The sequence below is a fragment of the Podarcis gaigeae genome, assembly GCF_964106915.1.
Source record: "Podarcis gaigeae genome assembly, chromosome: 2".
NCBI classification, from domain to species: Eukaryota; Metazoa; Chordata; class Lepidosauria; order Squamata; family Lacertidae; genus Podarcis; species Podarcis gaigeae.
The window spans coordinates 103,059,050-103,081,070 of record NC_139679.1 but is presented as its reverse complement, the minus strand read 5'-3'; the positions used below and the strand labels follow the sequence as shown (position 1 = coordinate 103,081,070).

At 40.0% G+C, this 22,021-nt stretch overlaps 1 protein-coding gene and 1 long non-coding RNA gene across 8 annotated transcripts in view; one reads left to right on the top strand and one right to left on the bottom strand.

The window, feature by feature from the left end:
• The window catches only part of PTPRG (protein tyrosine phosphatase receptor type G), a 548,154-nt gene extending 541,094 nt beyond the window's left edge, over positions 1 to 7,060 (top strand). For all 7 annotated transcript variants that reach the window (XM_083722995.1, XM_083722994.1, XM_083722991.1 and 4 more), the window contains exon 29: positions 426 to 7,060. In XM_083722995.1, coding sequence (XP_083579121.1) covers positions 426 to 572 — 147 coding nt within the window. In that variant the 3' untranslated portion in view covers positions 573 to 7,060. The remainder of the gene's footprint in view (positions 1 to 425) is intronic.
• The window catches only part of LOC310838124, a 36,572-nt gene extending 14,681 nt beyond the window's left edge, over positions 1 to 21,891 (bottom strand). The window contains exons 1-2 of the long non-coding RNA XR_014560700.1: positions 21,780 to 21,891; positions 15,053 to 15,150 (exon numbers count right to left, since the gene is read on the bottom strand). This is a non-coding gene — a long non-coding RNA (uncharacterized lncRNA). The remainder of the gene's footprint in view (positions 1 to 15,052; positions 15,151 to 21,779) is intronic.
• Positions 21,892 to 22,021: the final 130 nt, after the last annotated feature.

Below are 22,021 nucleotides of genomic sequence, written 5' to 3'. Positions count from 1 at the left end.
TTTATTGAAAATGTAGTTTGTGAGAGGTGACTGAAAAAAAGAGTGAATCTACTGCAATAATTGGGCGGGGGTCCAGCTATAACACACAACCAACAAAATTGATTGAAGAGGCAAGTCTTTTGGTTGAATCTGTGTCACTGCCCTTCGTAAATAGTTATTTGTGTATGTTCTCTCAACTTTGTAATTATTCAACAAATTGGCCGCATAACTTAATTTTGATTCATTGGTACTGTACCTGGCTCTGGGATTATTTTCTAATGCAAGGTTGGTATCAATGTTTATATTGTGGGTTATCAGAGTATGGGAGAGCTACAAGATTAAAGGTGTCAGGCTCGGGCACAGCAAGCAATACTGAAAACGCAAGCTGAACATTTTACTTCCTTGAATGTTAGGTTGCTTTAAATGTTCTGATCTTTCCATTCCAGGAGCAGTACCAATTTCTTTACAAAGCAATGCTAAGCCTGGTCAGCACTAAGGAAAACGGAAATGGCCCCATGGCACTGGACAAAAATGGTGCTGTTATGGCCAACGACGAATCAGATCCTGCAGAAAGCATGGAGTCTCTTGTCTAATTGGAATATTGAAAAGGCACTTAATTTGTGGAATTTCTGAAGACTGAGTAAACTTTTTTGAGGCCTTTTTTGCCAGACTCTAGGTTATACAATAACCCAATTACTTTTTTACACTGATAAAAGTTTTGATATTTATTTTTGCCATTTTATGTCTTAATGGTATCCTACTGAGCATTTGCACCTCTTGTTTATTTCACACAGTGAAACGCAATTTTATCTAGTTTGCACTATATGATCAGTGTTAACTGCCTATAAAGTTGTAATACAAAAACAAGCAAGCAAACAAACCCTGATGTGACATTCCATGACAACAAACATGCTACTTTTTAGTTGAAATGCCATGAAGTTTGTTTATTACTATGAGCCTTGACTCTAAAGTCTTGAATGCTAGACCAGAAGGGTTCTTTTTGTTTTACAAGAACAGTGCTGTACTCTAAACATACTCCAATGTTTATTAATTTTCATATAACTTTGGTAATCATTATAGGTCTTCTGTATTCCAGTAACATGGATGAGTGTTGTTTTTTTTCTTCTTGTTTGACAAAGTGGTGTGGTGATCACTAGCTACACTGAAGTGCAGTAGCATCCAGAGGTTGAATAGCTGGTCTGCATTGTTTGAATTGCTCCTCTCGGCTGCATGGAAGCCTAGGAATTGCTTTCCATGTCACATACTAAATTACATTCCCGAAACACTGAGCGACTCAAATCTTGAGCTTTGACCTCAGTCTTTGGTTTTACAACTTTACTGATTCCCCAGATTTTCACAGTGGCATTTCAGTATGGGAAAATATTTTGATCATATTGCCACCACAGACAATTTAGTAATCAACAATATACTACCAGATCATTTTATTCCAAAAGCATTTAGGTCACAATTTCCCAATTAGTATTCACCATTTTAAACATATATTTCCTTCATTCTTCTGGAACAGGATTTCTATCTTGACAATATGTTGCAGGATGGCAAAAGGAATTTCTTAATTTCATAGCTGTTAGATGCCGTTTTTACAGGTGTGTAATTTTCATACTTTACTGCTAAAACGTACTGATCCATATTACTGGTGAAACGATCTAATAAAAAAAAAACTACCTATAAGATTACACTCTTCCTTTTTTTTTGAACCAAATTAATTATTTAGCATACATCTCCTTAGTTCATTGATCCATTCCTATATATTATACATTATACTACACTGTCCCTGTTACTTCAGGCAGCCACTTAATCTATTTCCAACTTAAGAAAACCCATTTCCACTCATTAGCTTTACATTTAAGCCTCTGTTTTGAATAACTTAAAACTGCTCTGCTTTCCAGACCACTTTTCTGTGCAGCTCATTTAAGCATGGATGGTCCCCTTGCACTGCTTTTTATCTACACTGTAAGAATGGGGAAATGAATTAAATTCTGATGAGGTGCTTGGTTACATGGCCCATACCATCTGTGGTCATTGTAAATAAGCAGCGAATGCCCACAGGAGGAAGATTACAGAGTGGACCTTGCTAATATAAAATTCAGTATAATTGGGAAACCAGTTTTAATGGCTAAAATGTATAACTTACGTTATAGCTACCCAAATTACTTTATTGTGCTCTTGTGCTCTTGGTTTGTCCTTGAATCAGTTTGTTTAAAATGATCCCTTCTTGTCTGAATTTACTTTACTATGCCTCCAATTCAAAATAGTGAGAAGAATGTGCCTACATGTAAAAACAGGTTCCTGCCAGTTATATCTGCACTAGCTGTCAAAGGGTAGAAGTGGCTGTGTGTATGTATGAGGGAATCCAGGGTAAGCCAACAGAGACACTGGTCTACTTGTCATTAAGATGGTAAATTGAATAGTCCCCCAGGCAAAAAAAGCCATGCCAATAGAAAATTAGATGTCAAGTAGAAGTGTTCTAGCTTAGTCTCCTCCTTGACATCTAGTTCTGCATCTGCAGGGGATTTCCCCACCACAATAGTATGAACCACACATTTGATAGGTTTGCTACCTTGGTGAGAATTCACTGTGTGCTAGGGCTTCATAGCACCACCTTTACTAGCTCCTCTATTTAAAAAGCCACTGAAAATTCTTATATTTGGTAACCAAAAGGCACCAATTCTATATATATATATAGTCAAAACTGAGCCCCACTGAGTCTAATGGGACTTACTCCTTGGTATGCATATAGGATTGTAGCTTGAGGTAATTATTTGCATGCAACAGTCACTACTACAAATGTAAGAGTTGCTATGCAAATATTTGGTATTTGCAATGTACAGCCAGGCTAATACTGGTGCCTCAATACTGCAGGGCAAAACCACTTCTTTCTTTGGATGATGATTTCCAGCGTTTTCTCTCCAAATGTATGGGAAAGTAAATTAGGCCATTAAATATTTATTCAAAGTAAAACGTACAAACATTTAGGAAACAACTTATAATGTTGAGAGAATGTCCTATTGTTTCATAGATTTCTTCATCCATAGAAAAGAGAGAAATCTAGTCTGTGCCAGCCACACATTCAAAACACTTTACCACTAAACTTAAAATAATCTGGATGACCTTAACCCTTAAGTAGAAGAGTTTGAAGTGGTTTTTATTGACACAAGTTGATGCAGGTGTATTTGTCTCCTACTCTGATAGCAAACTAATTCAAGTATCATATGCTTAAACAAATGCCTATTTCTTTATAATATTGTCTCCTAAAATGTAAAGGCCTCCTAAAAGGGTGTGAAAATAAATGTCCGGCAAAGCAGGAGAAACTATCCAGCGATGCAACAACTGCTCCGAAATTCATCCATGAAGCTGCTGTTTGTAAACACACAATTAAGTGCCTCTCACATGTTGCTGCCCATTTTAAATTTGCAATTGAAATTATTAATGTGGCATTAGAGAACGTAGGGTCCAAAACCACAGCAAGATCCTGGTGGTAATTGCATTGAGGAGCCTCCTCTGTTATGGAGATGGATGAGGCAGCACCCTCTCGCACTGAGCTCCATGCACATATCAGAACCATCCATGCACTCTAGAGCTGCTGGAAAAGGACTCCAGGTTCCACAGTAAATAAACTACATTAAGTGAAGCTCATCAGAGAGGGGCCTAAGTTGTCCACTGCATTGTGTAGATTTAAGACTATCCAGAAGCTGCACTTCACTTTAAAAACCCATTTCAAGTTACACTATCTGTACTGCTTCTGCTTTGACCAAGAGGCACACTGCTTGCATTGGCATCAGGGACTGCAGTGCTTCCATTGCTGGCAATGGGCACTGCTTCAGGAAATTACAACTTTTGAGCATGAGACGAACTTTGATCACTTCACATCCAAAATTTTGTGGCAAGAAATGACTGGTTCAAAAAGTAAGAGGTGTGTGGTGTGTATGTTTCCCGCCCCCCAGGTTTAGTTGGATTTGTTGGTAGCTTTTCATTTGAGTCTGAATTTGTGGAGGAGATACTACAGAGGGAAATGAATGTGTTTTGGCAAGACTGCCTGGCAGCACTTAAGCCAGTTCCTTAAAATGTGTACCAAGTTGTACAAGTGTGTTTTTCGGTGTGGATTTTAAGACAAAATTAGACCAGTATAGCTGAAGTTGGATTGTTTGCAAAGCCAATTCCATGTGAATTCCAGCTCTTCTTTAATATTTACAGGATTTTGTCCACAGGTGTATAACTCGATTTAATGATCAATTGCTTTGTTTTAATTAGTTCACATGGGAATCAGGGTGTATTCTTAATGCTGCAGTCAGCAGGTAAAGAGGGGGATAACAAGATACGTTTGGGGAGAAGGGTTTGATGTTTCATGTGAAGTTCAAGTTACAAAGTGTAAATTTGCTGTGACATGAAAAGCTGCAATTTTGAGTTTGCAGCTCTCATTTTGTTCTGAAACAATCCTATTGACATGAGCCCCAATTCAGAGGATGCTTGGGCCACACTAGATGTGACACAGATTGCATGAATGCAATCGACATATTGTTTTTATTATGCAAATACCAACAACCAAGGAGAAACCTAAGCAGCCGTCAGACCTTATGGGGTGGGAAGGAGGAATTCAACTTTTTCTCTCCCTGCCAAAGTCATATGAGCAGCAGTTGGCGCATCAGTTTATGAGAAGTTAATTTTTGTCAGAACCATGGGAGGGAGGGAGTTAAACTCTCCATTCCCATCAACCCCTCCCAGGTTTAGACGTTATTTACTCTTCTCATTGGCTGCAACAAAAATGTGCACAGTATTTATATTACTGCAATTAATTCAGTAGTTTGGCCATTAATCAGGACTTACATCCAAGTTAGTCATTTGTGTCCTATTATGTTCTGCCTTTCTACCCATCTTAAAGCAATGGGTCTTGCATCTGTTTATCCAAGGAATATTTGTAGTATTGCTTATCAGTGTAAGCTCTGAATTTATAATAACAGATCAGTGGGCTCAGCAGTCTAATGAAATACTGCCATTGGTCTTTTCTGTTAGACTCACATTGACTATACTTCATTGTTGAGGGGAGGATATCCTTCTGATGATACCTGACTTTTGATTAATTTATAAACATTAGTCATTTTCAATATTAGCATTTTGAAAGAAATGCACTTGTAAAAGACTGATGCTTGTATAACCTGTCTTTGCTAATGTGGTCTGGAAACAAAGAGAACATGGGATTGTAATATGGATACTCTGAAACAAATTGCCTCGTATGTTTGGGCCGTTGAAAATCAATGCGTATTTATGTATCAAACCCTCATCTACAGGAAGGGTAGCGCCGTTGGCATTCCCAGTCTACAGCCTTAGTACTGCAAATACATGCTTTGCTTTGTACTTCTTGAGTATGATAGTTGATATGAAAAGTCACTTTGCATAGTTTAAGTTCATCACACATGAACAGTGCAGGAGGTAAACCAAAACTTTTATTTTGAAACAAATTATCCTTTAGCATTTCAGTGTGTCTGATCAAACTCTGAATGCAAACTATCAGGAGGCAAAAGATGTGGGTGCATGTAGGCACATGTGCACACCTCTGTGTAAGAAATACAGACTTTTTGGGTCCATTGTAGAGCTAGTGGAGTTGCAATCAGATGAGCAAGGTTTTAATTGAAAGATTCATTGGAACGCTACCAAAATGCTATCCCTTTTTAATGACATAGCACAATGACCTTGTTATAAGTATGATTTCTTGTAAACTGCTATTGTATTTTAAAGTAGAGATATCAATTTTACCAAAGAAACATAATACTAAATATTAGCAAAAATAATGGAAAAATTGAAGAAGAAGAAGAAGAAGAAGAAATAAGGAAAGTATAGTTGCGTTGCAGGGCAATTGTATGCATGTTTGGTTGGAAGTCAATCCCATTGTGTTCAATGGGGCTTAGTTCCAGGTAATGTGTGTATAGGATTGCACTGTTAATGACTTAGCAGTCATTTTCTCAAATTCATTCTCTTCTGCCACCCACTCCTGTGATACATGGTTATGTTCAAATAGTGCCAGTGAATTTTATATGAAGGGGAAATGCCTCATTACTTATCCACTGCATTTCTTTTCTTTTTGAGATGTAATTCTCCATCCTTACATGTCAATTCTTGAGCTTTCTCTCTTGATTGTCATTATAAGTAATGCATACTACATTAGCTTTGCTTATCTGTATGGGGAAGGCATGCAAAACAAACAGGGAGAGTACACAGAGAAACTAATGAAAAGACTTGGCCTCGACATTGTCTTAGCTGTTCAACTGTTTTTAGTATTTTTGTTAGATATTTGCAAAGGGAAGCCTTTTCTACAGAGGATAATTAATTTCAAGAAAAATGTCTTGAGTTTTAAGAATAAACATGTCTCCAGAAGAGGAGATAGTCAATTTTATAAAATGTCACAACTCTCCAACATTTGGGGTAGTGACCTTTCTTTCTTTTGTTAGAACCTTTGAAACTAGCAAGCAGCCATTGTTTCTAAAGAACTAAGTATTCATCTCTATCCATTATTTTCATTTCCTTCATTTTTAAATAGCAGAAATCATTAAATCTGTAAATATTTTGTTGCTTGAATAAGCATCTTCTGGGAACTTTGTATCTATGGTATATAATCATAGAATTTTATATTTTCATATAAAGCTAATTTTTTTCTAGTTTCAACTTCTTCATGGTTTTTTTTCCTTTTGTGGTGGATATGTGAATACATACTTTATGTGTATTGAAGTAGTGAAATGCCATCACATTCCAAAAAGAATTCAACACATGTTATTTCTTTGGGACAGTGATTGTTGATGCTGGATTTTCTTTAAATTCCATTGTCAGTGTGTGCAATAGGAATTAGACTTAACCAGTCACTGGATAAGTTTGTCTCATTGACCCATTGGGGAAATGTGGTGTTTGGTTTGGGGGGAGTTATTAATTTTTTTGTTTTCTGTTCTTCCTTTTTGTAACTTGAAGAATTTCCTTTTTGTTATGTTTTAAAAGTATATCAAATCATTCTATTATAGTGTTATTTAATATGTAAATTGTATTGCTATACATAAAATAAAGTATGGTTTTTGATGTATTTACAATAGTTGGTTGATATTTTCACTATATTAATGTACACCATGGCTAACCTATGCCCCTTCTATTTCAGTGCACCTACTCTAATGCTCAATCCAACCCTACATGTAAATTGAAACAGGCTTTTGTCCAAATGCAACCTGAAAGAGAGAGAAACCTGCATGGAGATAGACCACAGTATGGCCACAGACTCTATACATCAGTCACAAGAGCCTGTTGTTGGATAGAGTGGTGGGGTATACCTTTTAAAATAAACAAGATCACATTGAATACTGATAAAAGGCACCCTGATGTGACCTCCATCCATAATTCACAGGCTGGAAAGATGAGGATACAGCATCCTTCCTTCTTTGTGAAGCAGACTAGGATATGTATCTCATCTGCTATTTTAGGGTATGAGTTGAACAGAACAATTTATTTAATGAGGCTTATTTGAGCCTTTACATTTGAAGAGAAAGATACTTAAAAAGCTCAGCTCTGCAGTCCCTGTTGCAATTCAACTGCTGCACCATGGAATGAGGAATAGGGGTACATCCTTTGGACATTTGAGAGCTTAGCTTTGTTCAAAACATCGACTGGCATACCTAGACAAAGCCGCTTTCTCACAAAGCCTTTTTTATGTCTGTCGGGTGCAAGTATATTACCTGGGCATACAGAAGTGTTTGGAACACTGATGGGCAATCCACAGCCCTTCGCTTCCTTTCAGCCCCCCCCCCCCTCCAAAGGCTGAAGAGAGAGAATGAACAGAATAGAATGAATGAATGAGTGAAGGGGAGACTGTGTGTGGATGATTTAATGCTTGTGTATACAGATGTGTGAGAGAAAAAATGAAAGGAAGATGGGTAGATAAAGAACAGGAAGGGCAAAAAAAGAGAGGGGGTCTCCCACCCATTTTTGCTTTGGTCATCAGCATGAGTATGTGGCCTTTGGTCATCAGCATGAGTATGTGGTCTACCTCTTGATTTAAAGGGTATTGAGTTATTGATAAAATATTGGGTCTGGAGGGAGAAAATCCAGGTTCATCTTTTTGTTCACATATGAATATCCTTGGGTGGCCCATCAAGTCAAGATGTTCCAGGATACTCAACTTACCCAGGGTTTTGCAAGAAATATAAATAACATTCCATACCATCACCAGTCTGTTTGCTTTCAATGCATTTATGACATCAGCAACTCCAATACTAATCCCCACTCTAAGTCAAACCTAGCTTGTATCCAGCAACCAGCATAATTCACAGTAAGAAAATAGGCAATGGCTGTCATGCTTAACAAGTCAGGGAACCAACTGTCAGCAATGAATGTGGATGCACAGAAGTGAGCAACCACCAGCTCTTTGAAAAGCAATAATATATATTCCCCAATGTATGGGGCAAATAAAAATAAGCTGCTTATTTTATGCAAGAATTCACACATCTCATAGTTTAATCTCAAAGTATGTTCCCACAATTCACTGGACATCATGCTGGCAATAATGAGTCCTGCTTGATAGATGAAAAGCCCATCTGGTCCAGCATCCTGTTTTCACAGTGGCCAGCAAAATGCCTACGGGAAGCCCACAAGCAGGACCTGAGTGCAACAGCACTCTCTCTACTTGTGATTTCTGGCAACTGGTCTTCAGCAGCATACTGCCTTTGGGACTGGAGGTACAACACTGCAATCATAGCTAGTAGCTACTGAGTTGCCTTATCCTCCATGACTCTGTCTGATCCTCTTTTATTGCTATCCAGTAATAAGATAAAAGCTTAAAGTACTTCATTTAACAGTAGCTTGCTATGAGAAACAATATGCTCACGCACTTCCCATGGGAGTTCTGCAGCAGGCATACATGTTCAGGGGCACCATCTGCATCATCAATCATGGGACACTGAACTTGCAGGTTTCTCTTTCTGAACTGAGGTACCTAGTTATAAATCCAGACTACTGTGAAATACATGGTATCCTTGAAAGGACTGTGTAGAAAATAAATACCTAAAACTTTTTAATATGAAAGTCAGTGGGGCTGCTGCCCTGTTATTGCTGCTTCACGTGTAATTAGAAAAGCTACAGTATAATTAACTGTTCCCAACACTTCCCACTAGTGGCAATAAGGCTCAGTTAACTAACTGCATCAGGAAATCCCAACATTGTAGGTAACAACAGCTAATGACTTTAAGATTCCAGACTCTGCTAATAGTCATATTTAATTATAAGTAACCATGCCATTTGTATGCAGTGGGTTTAAATGTCATAAGCTGCTTCTTCAGGAAACTATTGACTTAGTTTTTTTTAAAAAATCAATGCTGTTGTGTTAGGCAGCCAGCTCCTGACAATGTTTCCTGTGCTCAGATTAACTCAGTCTTTATTGATCACCCCTGGTTTATGTTTTGTCTTCGCTGCCAATCAATGGCCCTTGATGCTTCTGTGAATTAAAGCGGGAAGCATCAAGGCTTCCAGTCCCACCTGCCTTAATGGAAGCAGCTCCCACGACAATGGGGGATCATCAGAGAACTAAAAACAGGGATGACTGAGGGTAAATCATCCTTGCAAAAGGGCTTTACTTGCAGTTCATCTCAGTACCTGGTTCTCACTCCAGCATGGAATGTGGGAGGCAAACTCACTCCACCTGGCGAAAATCCTCCAACACTGCCATTAAGAAGCAGAGGTTCTCAGTTTAATTGGATCTTTAATTGGCTTTAAAGTGCATGATGGAAAAGGCTTACAACATACTGTTGAATATACCAGCTACATGGATCAAATGTTTGAATTGAAATAAGATTTTCTTCAGCGTAAGAGTCGGTTGGGAAGAGGGAAGCCCATGGTTTGTTTATTCTAAGCTTATTTTATATATTTATGATTCGGCAGCCATCTCTGGAATATAAGATAAAATTATATTTACAAGTGAGGAAGGGACGTTGGAGCAATATTGATATTTACAAGCAAAAATGGAAACTGTGTGATCTGAAATGAAGAAAGGAGGGGGGAAGCTCAAGTTTTGGAAAGACAGAGTAATTCCCCTCACTTCTGTTTAAAAACAACAGAAAAAAGAGACTGTGATTTGTGGTTGCTACTGACGGAATGTAATTTAAGTTTAATTGGGCCATAAATCTCTTGCTGGAAAGAAAAGAATTTGGGGGCTGTGATAAGAACGCTGCAGAGATTCTGGGAGTTGGAAAGGAGTATTAAATCTTCAGCACGTTCAAAAACTGCCCACCTTTTCCTAGGCTGAGGGGGAAATGGCGAAGATCTGTGACATGTTTTACTAGTGAGACAGAATGGTTTCTAGCAGACTGTCGCCTGTTCTGAGACATCAAAACAAGGGACGGAGATATAAAACCTCTGAGAAACTTTGAGATTAAGTTCGACCCCAAGTCACGATGGGAGGAAACAACAGCTGGGAAGTGAAAGAGATAATACCATATATGGACAGAAGGAATCTCTGGGGATATAACAGTTTTCACATGCAGGACAGAATAAAGATAATAGTTTGAGTTCCTCATTTGAAGCTTTATAAATTTATATATTGTAACATCAGGAATGGAAATCATTAATTATGTAGCTGTTGACTAAGGGATTATTATTATAACTGAAATGTAACTGAAATTAATTAAGCTTATGGAACGCAGTAATGTAAGATTAGAAATGCACTCAAACCATCATGTGGGGAGTCATTTTAACTAAAATGGCTCTTTGATAATTGTATAATTTGGGAATTAATTACTGTTATATTTTGGCTATTATTGGGGGTATGTTGGAAAACTAATGATTTTTTAATAATAAAAATACAAATGAAAGCATCAAAATCCAGTTGTCATTTGTTCAATTTCTCTCCCTAGCAGTGTGCTATTCTTTTGAAATCAAACTGATTATTTTTTTGTTTGTTTTTCATTAAAAGAACGTGGATGGATGAAGATGGTATATTTTCTGGGATTAAAATCTAAAAAATTAACAACTATTTTCAGGACTTTGAATTTTTCACCGTTTTATGAGACACACAGGTGTTGAGAGCAGATTTTTGTTTGACTTTATTAGATTCTTCTGTCTGATCTCCCAACAGTTGTGCCATCTGTTCACTCTGAAAATGAGAGATGAATCTGGTCTTGACTTGTTAATTGGAGATACAAAGCCCTTTAGGAACAGTAGAAGTTTTAGGTTTGCTATTTCTTGTTATCTACTTCAATCTGAGTTTCATTGAACTATTCTACAAGAACACAGAAAACCATTTTATATTAAATAAAAGAGAGATTAGACTCTCTGGGCAAGTTCTGCACTCCAAAGCTGATCTTGATTGTAAACTCAATTAATTATCTGGGAATGACAGCCAGTTCTACTTTATTTCCTGTAATATTAACTATAGGCTTTCACAGATACTATATGCTTCAGCCTCAAATCCAGCCTGAGCGAAATATGATTACTCAAAAGACCCACTATGTTCAGCAGAGCTTATTCCTGAGTAAGCATGCATAGGATTGCAGCTCAAGTTGGCTCTGCACAAAGCATTGCGGACTTTGGGCCTACTAATGTTATAGCTTGGTCTGCATCTTGAATGGACATAGGGCGCCCCATTCAAAGCCAAATTTAAAAATATATAATACGTAGGAGAGCACAAGAAATAAGGTAGGCAGATATGGGTCCACAGCATTGTGGGGGACACTTCAATATTTAGGAGTACTCTTTCCATCCCTCATTACTGCCAACTGCTGGAGGGGGTAGAAAGTTACACAATGTAATAAAAACACTACCTGATGTTAAGTGATCCTACCTCAACAGGGAGGAGCTATTTTGAGCACATTCCTATATTATGCCTAAAAGGAAATTCCACTCAATACTCCATACACTATAACTCCATATAAATAAAGAACTCTAAACAAAGATCAAATGCACTGTCCTCTTATACATTCCTTGATTAAAAATGCTGCAAAACAAGGGAACTGACAGAAAAGGCCATATCTAACAGTGACTGTGAAGCACACTGTTAATGTGAAGCACAGGGTACCAACTGCTCACCTTTGCATTTCTTGAGTGCAAAGCATGGTTAAGACTATTTTCTGCTCTGTGAGTCCTACAAGCCTCTTACACAAAGGCATCATTAACCTTTTGAAATTAGATGTCTTCAGTACAGTGGTACCTCGGTTTAAGAACAGTCCGGTTTAAGAACGATTTGGTTTACAAACTCCACAAAACCGGAAATAGTTTTTTGGTTTGAGAACTTTATCTCGGTATACGAATGGAAGCCGAACTGTGGAAGGGCACCGGCGGCGGGAGGCCTCATTAGGAAAAGCACGCCTCGGATTAAGAACGGTTTTGGTTTTGGTTCAGGAACAGATTAAGTCCGTAAACCGAGGTACCACTGTACTATTATTCCAGATACAGCCTGCCCTACAGAGGGAGAGATCTATACTGATTTTTTAACATTTACACTGCGGTATTCCTTGTCAGTGTGATGTATCAACTTTTTATGTAATAAAGAATCCTTGCTTGGCTTCTTGCACCAAAATGCATGCAAGAATGTTAAGGAAACATCCAGGCACAAATTGTGTCTTAATGCAGTGTTAACATTTTGCATTGCCTGTTTCCAATAGTTTTTAAATAGTACTTTTATATGATCATTACAAAATAGGTATTCAGAGGTTAAGACCTTTCCTTACATGCCATTATTTAAGCAGTATGATGCCTTTTACAAAAGGCTAAACTCTTTGGACTGACTCCCTCAATACAGGCATTAGAAGTCTTTCTCTGCCTAGGTTCAGGATTTAAAAACTAATTTTAAAGGCAGTACAAGAATTTCATTGGTTGAAATTCTAATATTGGTTGCTGGTTGGAATAATTGCTCTTCAAAAAGGTTCTTTGACATTTGTTTCTTGGAACTTTTGCCAATAAAGTAAAAATCTGATGCTATTCTAGGTATCCTAAAGGTTTATTTGGGATGTGGAGATGGGACTCTCCATGACAAAATAAGGGGGGGTGGTTTACAGCTAAGTGGGTGTGACAGGCACAGCAACCATGAGAGAGCAGTAAGATGACAACTCAAGTAGACAGGAAGGAGCCAACCCTGATTTCCCTTCTGATGTCAGCTGGCCCTGCCCCAGGTTCCCTCAACCTTCTTCTAGGGCTCTTCCTTCCTTCCCCGTCCTACTTACAGGTGCCTCTTCCACTCAGCCACCATGTCCATTTGGACATCAGAGGCAGTCTGTAGCTAATGGCAACTGGTGGGGAGGCATCAGCACAAGCCCCCTAGGCCTGAAAATTGTGGGGGCACCTCAGCAGTATCTGACCTTCCATTATCTGTGAAGGAAAAGACAGAACAGACAATACACATGGCTGTATTCGGGGAGCGGGATTGAGATATAAACTGGCTTGCACAAGTTCTCTTCATTGCTTTCACCGGTTGGGGTGCTATTCCAGCTCAGACATCCATGGAAGAAAAAAACAGACCTTAAAGAGGATGGGTACCATCTGATCGCGTTACCCAGGACTTCCACCAGCTTCTGCCTGGCAACTTCATCCACTAACTTCATCCCACCAACTTCCCAGGGTTTTATCTATTCATGAATATCCACCAGTTTCCTTTCACACATCATATTCACACATGTACACTCTTTGCTTTCACCACATTCAAACCCTTCCACTCACAACACAAGCATATGCCAGCCAACCTCCATGAAGAATATCATTCATTTATCTTTCACTGTACCTTCATTCACATTCTTGTCCCTGCTGCAGCTCAGATTTCCACCGACTTCTGTTGACTGACTTCCGAAGGTGAATTTCAACCAATTTGCATCCACAAATATCAGCCAGCTTCAGCTTTACATCTACCAGCTTCCAAATGTGAACTCCACCCACCACCTTCCACCACCACCATCTGCCACCATGGATTTCAGCCGCCTTCTGTGATTGAAAAGTTTGTTTTGCTGGGCAGGTTGGGTCCCCAAGTGTTTTCTTTTTCTTTTTCCCTGCCAGAAAACGGTTATTGAATGACAGCCTCTGATTGGCCGGGGTTCCAGGAGAGGGAGTTGAAAAGGAAATGATTTTGAGAGTCAGTTTGTAGGTTGGGATAGAGCAGGAACAGGCAAACTCCAGCCCATCATCCCTAGCTAACAGGACCAGTGATCAGGGATGATGGGAATTGTAGTCCCAAACATCTGGAGGACCGGAGTTTGCCTATGCCTGGGATAGAGGCTGGGAGAAGAGGTTGGAAGATAGGGAGTGAGAGGAGAGTTGGTTCTGGGTAGAAACATCCACTCTGAGGAATATATCAAAAGCTAGAGAAAGGAGACTTGTGAGTTTAGTATGAAGGGCAGTGTGTGGTGTCCTGGAAGTAAAACAAAACAAAATAAATAAAATAAAATAATTCCTTCCAGTAGCACTTTAGAGACCAACTAAGTTAGTTATTGGTACAAGTTTTCATGTTATTTTTTTTGTTTTGTTTCGACTACGGCAGAGCAACACGGCTACCTACCTGTAACCAGAAGAAGTAGAAGCTGTGAGAATAGTCTACTTAGGACTCATTCCAGTCAGGAGGGGAGACATTCTTCTACAAAAAGAGAAGACTCCCAAACCAGTTAAGAGGGATGTGGTGATCCCTTGGGTCTGTTACTTGGAGTACCTCAGGAGTAGGGTTGTCTAAGGGGTGTGTAACTGACAGGAAGAACCAAGGTATTAAGCGGCAACAGCTGTGCAACAACTGAGAAAGAACTGAAATGAAATAACATACTCTGAAGTATCTTATGTTTTACCTGTGTCATAAACTTCCTTTGTTTAATAACATCATTCTTGTTTTTTGATCGAATCCTGCCTGAGACTCCAAATTAAATTTGCCCTCACACAAGTCCCCAACAGGATAATCTGGGGTAGTTTGTAGGAATTTGTGGAATTGGTGATCTGTGAGGTGGGTGCACTATATTTAAGTGAGGGCAGGGCCAATGGCACCAGGGGGGAAATTGTTGCTGTCACACCTTCAAGCCACAATCCTGCTCAGCAAGTGAACTTTCCTTATTATCACTCCATAACATACCATAGCCAGATGATCGCTTCTGTCCAATTGTCAATTTGTTTCCTCCCAAGTGCAGGAAGACTGGGCAATACTGAATGTCAGTTGTTTCCTGCTGTGCTCTGTTGAAGAAAGAGACAAAGGCCCACCTTTATATCCACTCAGCTGCCATGTACTTTTCTGATGTCACAGGTAGTCTGTAGCCAATGGCAGCAACTGCGGATGCATCATTATAACCTCTTCAGGCCTCACAGCATAATTTATTTGTGTGCTTGTTTATTGTTAAATTGTTGGTAAAAATATTATAGGCCAACCTTCATTTGTGGAGATGCACACCATAAAAATTTATTTGTGTGCTTTTTTATTGATAAATTGTTGGTAAAAATATTATAGACCTACCTTCATTTGTGGAGATGCACACCATAAAAATGCTATAGACCTTTTTCACCATATTCAGTTAAATGCATATCCTCCTTTTGCTTTGGTCACAATTTATATGATGATTGGCAATGGTGGGCAAGATATGCTTTGTGGGAAATTGTTCACTGTTGCTAATATCACTGGGGATCAATCCTCAGAAGAGGAGCTGGAATCCTCCAAACCAGCAGCATCCCAAGCCAATAGTCCAAGAAGAGCCCTTAGGAGAATTGCTGTAGTTGCCTTCAGAGGCAGAAACAGAATGAACCTTCAAGCACAAAAAAGTGACGTTGTCTCAAAAGGCGGGCCAGGACTCTCATGCTCAGGAATGCACATTTACAGAAAATAACTTTGTAAGGTCAACTACACCCCACAATGTAAAGTACCACAACATACACAAAAAATAAGTGTGGTCTGACTGACTCCACTTACTTTAAAACATAAATATATATTGTGCCAGTAACATACATATAACGGTTACCCAAAAATAATAATGTGTTGTGAATTACTGGAATAACAAATCTCACACACCCTGCAACTATAGTGCAAGCTACCTGAGCAGCCTATGCGCAATCATATTTCGTATCTGCATCACTCCACATCCTATAGATGCGGAGATCATTTGGTCACAGGTGTCCATACTAGTTGTAGTTTTAATATAATAAAAATGAACTCTGGCTTGGAATTCAGATTTTGAATTGTGGTCTGAGATTCCTGCATTGTTATGTGTTGAACCAAGAAGAATCACGGTCCTGCTTCTGATGGGATTTCCAATGTGGCAACCAGAGTAAAAATTTCTTACTTACTCCCTTTGCTAGTGGCACATTGCTGAAGAACAAAAAAATTCCTTCCAGTAGCACCTTAAAGACCAACTAAGTCAGTTCTTGGTATGAGCTTTCGTGTGCATGCACACTTCTTCAGATACACTGAAACAGAAGTTTCCAGACCCTTCTATATAGTGAGAAGTTGGGGAGGGGTATTACTCAGAAGGGTGGTGGGAATGGGTGATTGGCAGATAGCTGTGATGAGCCTGTTGACGACTCTTAACGACTGCAATAGGTCTTACAGGAAGAAGCAAGGGGTGAAAAGGTGAAAATTGGCTTTGTCATGTATAATGAGATAAGAATCCAAGGTCTTTGTTCAGGCCAGGTTTCTCCATGGTTTTAAGTTTGGTGATAAGTTGTAATTCAGCAGCTTCTCTTTCCAGTCTATTTCTGAAATTCCTTTGTAGTAAAACAGCTACTTTGAGATCTTGTATAGAATGTCCTGGGAGATTGAAGTGTTCTCCTACTGGTTTCTCTGTCTTGTGATTCCTGATGTCCGATTTATGTCCGTTTATTCTTTGGCGTAAGGTCTGGCCTGTTTGTCCAATATAGAGAGCTGAAGGACACTGTTGGCATTTGATGGCATACACAATGTTAGACGATGAGCAATTAAATAGTCCCGAGATGGTATGTGTGATGTTGTTGGGGCCAGTAATGGTGTTGTCCGGGTGTATGTGGCAGCAAAGTTGGCATCTGGGTTTATTGCAGGCTCTGGTGCCAGTGTCCGTGTTAGGTCTGGTTGTAGTATTATTGTGGGTTAGGAGTTGTTTAAGACTGGGTGGCTGTCTGTAGGCAATGAAAGGTCTTCCTCCCAGAGCTTGAGAAAGAGAAGATGGCATTGTGTATGCCATCAAATGCCAACAGTGTCCTTCAGCTCTCTATATTGGACAAACAGGCCAGACCTTACGCCAAAGAATAAACGGACATAAATCGGACATCAGGAATCACAAGACAGAGAAACCAGTAGGAGAACACTTCAATCTCCCAGGACATTCTATACAAGATCTCAAAGTAGCTGTTTTACTACAAAGGAATTTCAGAAATAGACTGGAAAGAGAAGCTGCTGAATTACAACTTATCACCAAACCTAAAACCATGGAGAAACCTGGCCTGAACAAAGACCTTGGATTCTTATCTCATTATACATGACAAAGCCAATTTTCACCTTTTCACCCCTTGCTTCTTCCTGTAAGACCTATTGCAGTCGTTAAGAGTCGTCAACAGGCTCATCACAGCTATCTGCCAATCACCCATTCCCACCACCCTTCTGAGTAATACCCCTCCCCAACTTCTCACTATATAGAAGGGTCTGGAAACTTCTGTTTCAGTGTATCTGAAGAAGTGTGCATGCACACGAAAGCTCATACCAAGAACTGACTTAGTTGGTCTTTAAGGTGCTACTGGAAGGAATTTTTTTGTTTTGACTATGGCAGACCAACATGGCTACCTATCTATTGCTGAAGAAGTTTGCAATTGTCGTATTCCATCCAGAACCCTGTGGTTAGTACCTCAACCACTATCAACCCTAGGTTTCAAGCTGCTGGGATACTTACTTCTTTCCCAATATATACAGTGAAGCGTGCCTGTCTGTCCTCCTGCCTCATTATTGACTATAAGGAGGAATTAAAAACATTCTCATTTACCCATGCATATGATTGCTAAAACATTGTGATGACACTAAATTTGATGCCTAAAAGAAACCTTGAAAAGGAAATTGTAGAGCTAGAAAAGCTTTAAAAAGGGTCAATCAAAATGATCAAGGGGATGGAACAACTCCCCTATGAAGGAGGTTTCTCAACATTAGAACCTATGGACATCCAATGAAGCTGAATATTGGAAGATTCAGGACAGATAAAAGAAAGCTATGTAACTCACTCCTACAGAAGTCAGTGATGGCCACTAACTTGGATGCCTTTAAAAGAGGGCAGGGAAATTCATGGAGAATAGGGCAATCCATGGCTACTAGCCATGTCGGTTGTGCTCTGCCTCCACAGTTGGAGACAGTAATACACTTGTGTTTATTTTGACATCTGAACTAGGTTGGTGTTGTAGTTGACGTCCATCTGTCTAGGGAGACAATGGAAGAGTATGCCTTCAGGGGTCAATCCGTTCAATATTTATTGTACTTATTTGTTGATTATACTTAGTGCTGCTTATATAAGGAGAAGCAGAAACAGTTAAATAGTTGCTGGGAAGGAAGAAATAATGGCTAGGAAGGCATGCAAATAGACACACATACCTTCCTTAGGAAACTCAAAGCAACTTCCAATGATTTCCTGTGCTTAGGTTCAACAGTCATACAAAAACCATGTACTCTGAGACCATTCATTAGCTTATACATACAAGTGGCTGAAACATGAAGTTGCCAAGGGCATATATACTATTTTCAGTTCTATACATAAGTGGTTTAACTGCTACTCCTTGAAAATGAGGTGCCTTTTGTTTCAATTTCTTGGAGACCAACTCAGAACTCACTCTAGAAAACAAACCTATTACAAGCCCTTTTGTTTTTTTAAAGCGGCATATGGCACCAATTGGCATTGATAAATGAAAGCACATAACAATAAAATGCTCTGTGCTAAATGCTAGTAAAAATGACAAGCTAAAATATTATCAACATAAAAAGGAGTAGGTGCCATATTACTATCCAAAATAAAATATCGCACATTGTATACTTAAGGATTTCATTTTACTTTCCTGTAATTATTTGTATATATCTGATAATATCAGTCCATGACATCTTTTGGGGAATATAATTAATAGCAAGCTGGATGAGAATGTTTTTTAAAAATTGTGCAGTGGTTATTTTTAAGCAATTTCTGACTTGAGTTGTGTTTAACTGCCACCTAGTGTTAAAATTAACAAATGTATTTTCATAAGACATTAAAGCTGTAGATAAACACTTATGTCAGTGAGGCAATTTCCAGTTTATAATATTTTGGAGGTCAATGCTCTTCTATTGTTCTCTATTTTTAAATAGAGGTCAATGCTCTATATTTTTAAAATCTAATGATTTGTTTTTTAAAAAAATTGCTACCACATGCCCTGTAGGACAGGGACAAGGATCCTCCTGCCTGCAGGCCTAATTAAGCCCACCAGGTATCAGAGATAGGCCTATCAGGTAATTTGGGGCATACCATGCCCACCTTTCCTGCCTCTGAGGTCATATATATGTCCATCAGTTATTCACCCCTTCTTTACAGTAAAGGTCTAAAATATGTATCAGGCCACAAACATTATCAACCAAAATTCATCAGCTCTTGCCCCCGCTCTGTGTCCCTTTGTTGATGACCTAGCAACAGCCCACACCTGCACCAACTTTATGAGCCCAAACAAAGAAGGTCCTACTACCAGGTCTGATGCATAGGGCCATGTGCATTGCTTCAGCTGTTGGTCAGCTGCTGTTGTGGCCACTGCTTGGAGGCAAAGGGGGAATGATGTTTCTGGTTAGTTCATCCTTGACCTCCAAAAGAGCAGACATTCCTTTTTAGCAACTTTCCAGGATTTGCCAACTGTGGCTGAAGCCAGAGACAAAAGTGGGCACAGCAACGAATATGAATTTTACCTTTGCACAGTATGCTAGTTTCTACACCCACCCACCTCAATCCTCCATTCAGGCAAGCAAGAATCAAAGTTCAAGGACACACTGCAGTGCAGCAAAAAAAACTCAAGGAATGTGCAAATCTAGTGTGGGATGTGGCCTGGAGAAGAGTTTGAGAAGATAGAAAGGTCTGGAGAACCACATACTACCTTGGTTCTCCATCCCTGCTGATGAAGTTCCTCTATTCATGAATGAACAGAATACATGTAAACTTTCAGTGTAGAACATGTAACTAACTTGTTAAGCCACAAATAAAAAAGGTAATGGTCTCTCAAATAGAGCACCCACCTATAGTGACAGTTCCAACTGCAGAATTTGAGCCTATTTCCCACAATGATGCTTCCAAGAGGTCATCCACCATGGATAAAACAATGTGTAAGTCATCTTCAGATCCCCCCCCCCATCCTAACAATATTACTTTATAAGGTAGCCAGCCAAATATCAGGAGACGGTATGCCAAAGTGCTGAGTGGCATTCCTTTCATTTCTACTTGATCAATGTGTCTTTTGTTATGGCAGTAGCTTAAACTGTGCTTTAATGAGTTATTTAAAGCTTATTCGCCATTACTGCATGAAAGCACAGTCAGGAATATTCCAGCGTTTTTGCCCTGGAGGCAATAATGTCATACTGCTAAAGGAGGAAAAGACATGAGAAGTCATTTCTTATTCCATTTTAGGAGCAATCGCATCTCTGATAATGATATTATTGAAGCACCAGATTTAACTGCGGCTAGGGACGCAGGTGGCGCTGTGGGTTAAAGCCTCAGCACCTAGGACTTGCCGATCGAAAGGTCGGCGGTTCGAATCCCTGCGGCGGGGTGCGCTCCCGCTGCTCGGTCCCAGCGCCTGCCAACCTAGCAGTTCGAAAGCAGCTCCGGGTGCAAGTAGATAAATAGGGACCGCTTACCAGCGGGAAGGTAAACGGCGTTTCCGTGTGCGGCTCTGGCTCGCCAGAGCAGTGATGTCACGCTGGCCACGTGACCCGGAAGTGTCTCCGGACAGCGCTGGCCCCTGGCCTCTTAAGTGAGATGGACGCACAACCCCAGAGTCTGGCAAGACTGGCCCGTACGGGCAGGGGTACCTTTACCTTTTTTTACCTTTAGGGATTAGTAGAGCAGCTTACAAGTCAAACCAGTAAAACAGTAGCCCAAACACCTGATCTGCAATGCTAGAGGTGTCCTTCTGCACAGCTCTGACTCAGTCATCAGAGGCAAAGCTCTGTGGGCAAGCTGTAGCCTAATCTGCCAGCCCAAACATTGGGCAGGTGGAAGATACCATCACCTCCCCTGTCAGCAGTAGTCAACCTCTTCACTACACCAGCACAGCACCACAGTTTTCCCTCCACTCTGGCTGGCACAAGTGGCAAAGTTGTAAAAGTGAGTGGTACAAACTTTGGTCCATCAATCCCTGCCACTTGCTGACCAGAGATTTCACTTGACCGCCAAGACGTAACAATTCAGCAGGATCCTTCCTATAGGGTAGTTTGAGTTGGCATGTTTATAAAGTATTTAACATGCTATAAATTGTGGGCAGCAGGGGGAGAAAGGCCTTTCCATATCACTTATGAGGGAGTAAATCACACTGAACACAGTGGGACTTGCTCCTGACTAGACCTGCATAAAGTTGCACTTGTTGCTTACTTATGAGGTTGGCAGTTTGTAAGTACAAACCGAAGTACGTCTACTCAGACATACCGTAAGTCCCAATAAGCTGCTGATTCTGTTGGGCAAGCAAAGAGAGACCCAAGACTAGAGATGGAGAAGTGTAAATGGCAATTCCTGGTTGGGGGACGAGTGGAATTTATATGAAACTTATAAAATAAAATACTGAGCTATAAAGTACCATTACATACGGTAAACAGACCTTTTCGACACCTTTTTTTTGCCTCCTAAGCAAGAAACCCGAAGTACTGGGTTCTCTCACCGAAGGAGAAACAAGAAAACAGAGCGAGGGAAAGCAACCTCCTCCTCCTCCTCCTCCATCACCTCAGAGTAACCTGACCCTCCCCCTCACCCTGGTTTCCCCAACGGTTTCCTTCCCCAGAGCCGCTAACGACTTGCTCCGCCCCCTTTCTTCGTTCGCTTACGACAACGGCCGCGCGCCGAGCGCGGAAAAGGGCCAGTTCTATGCACTACTTGCGTAGCCGCGCCCC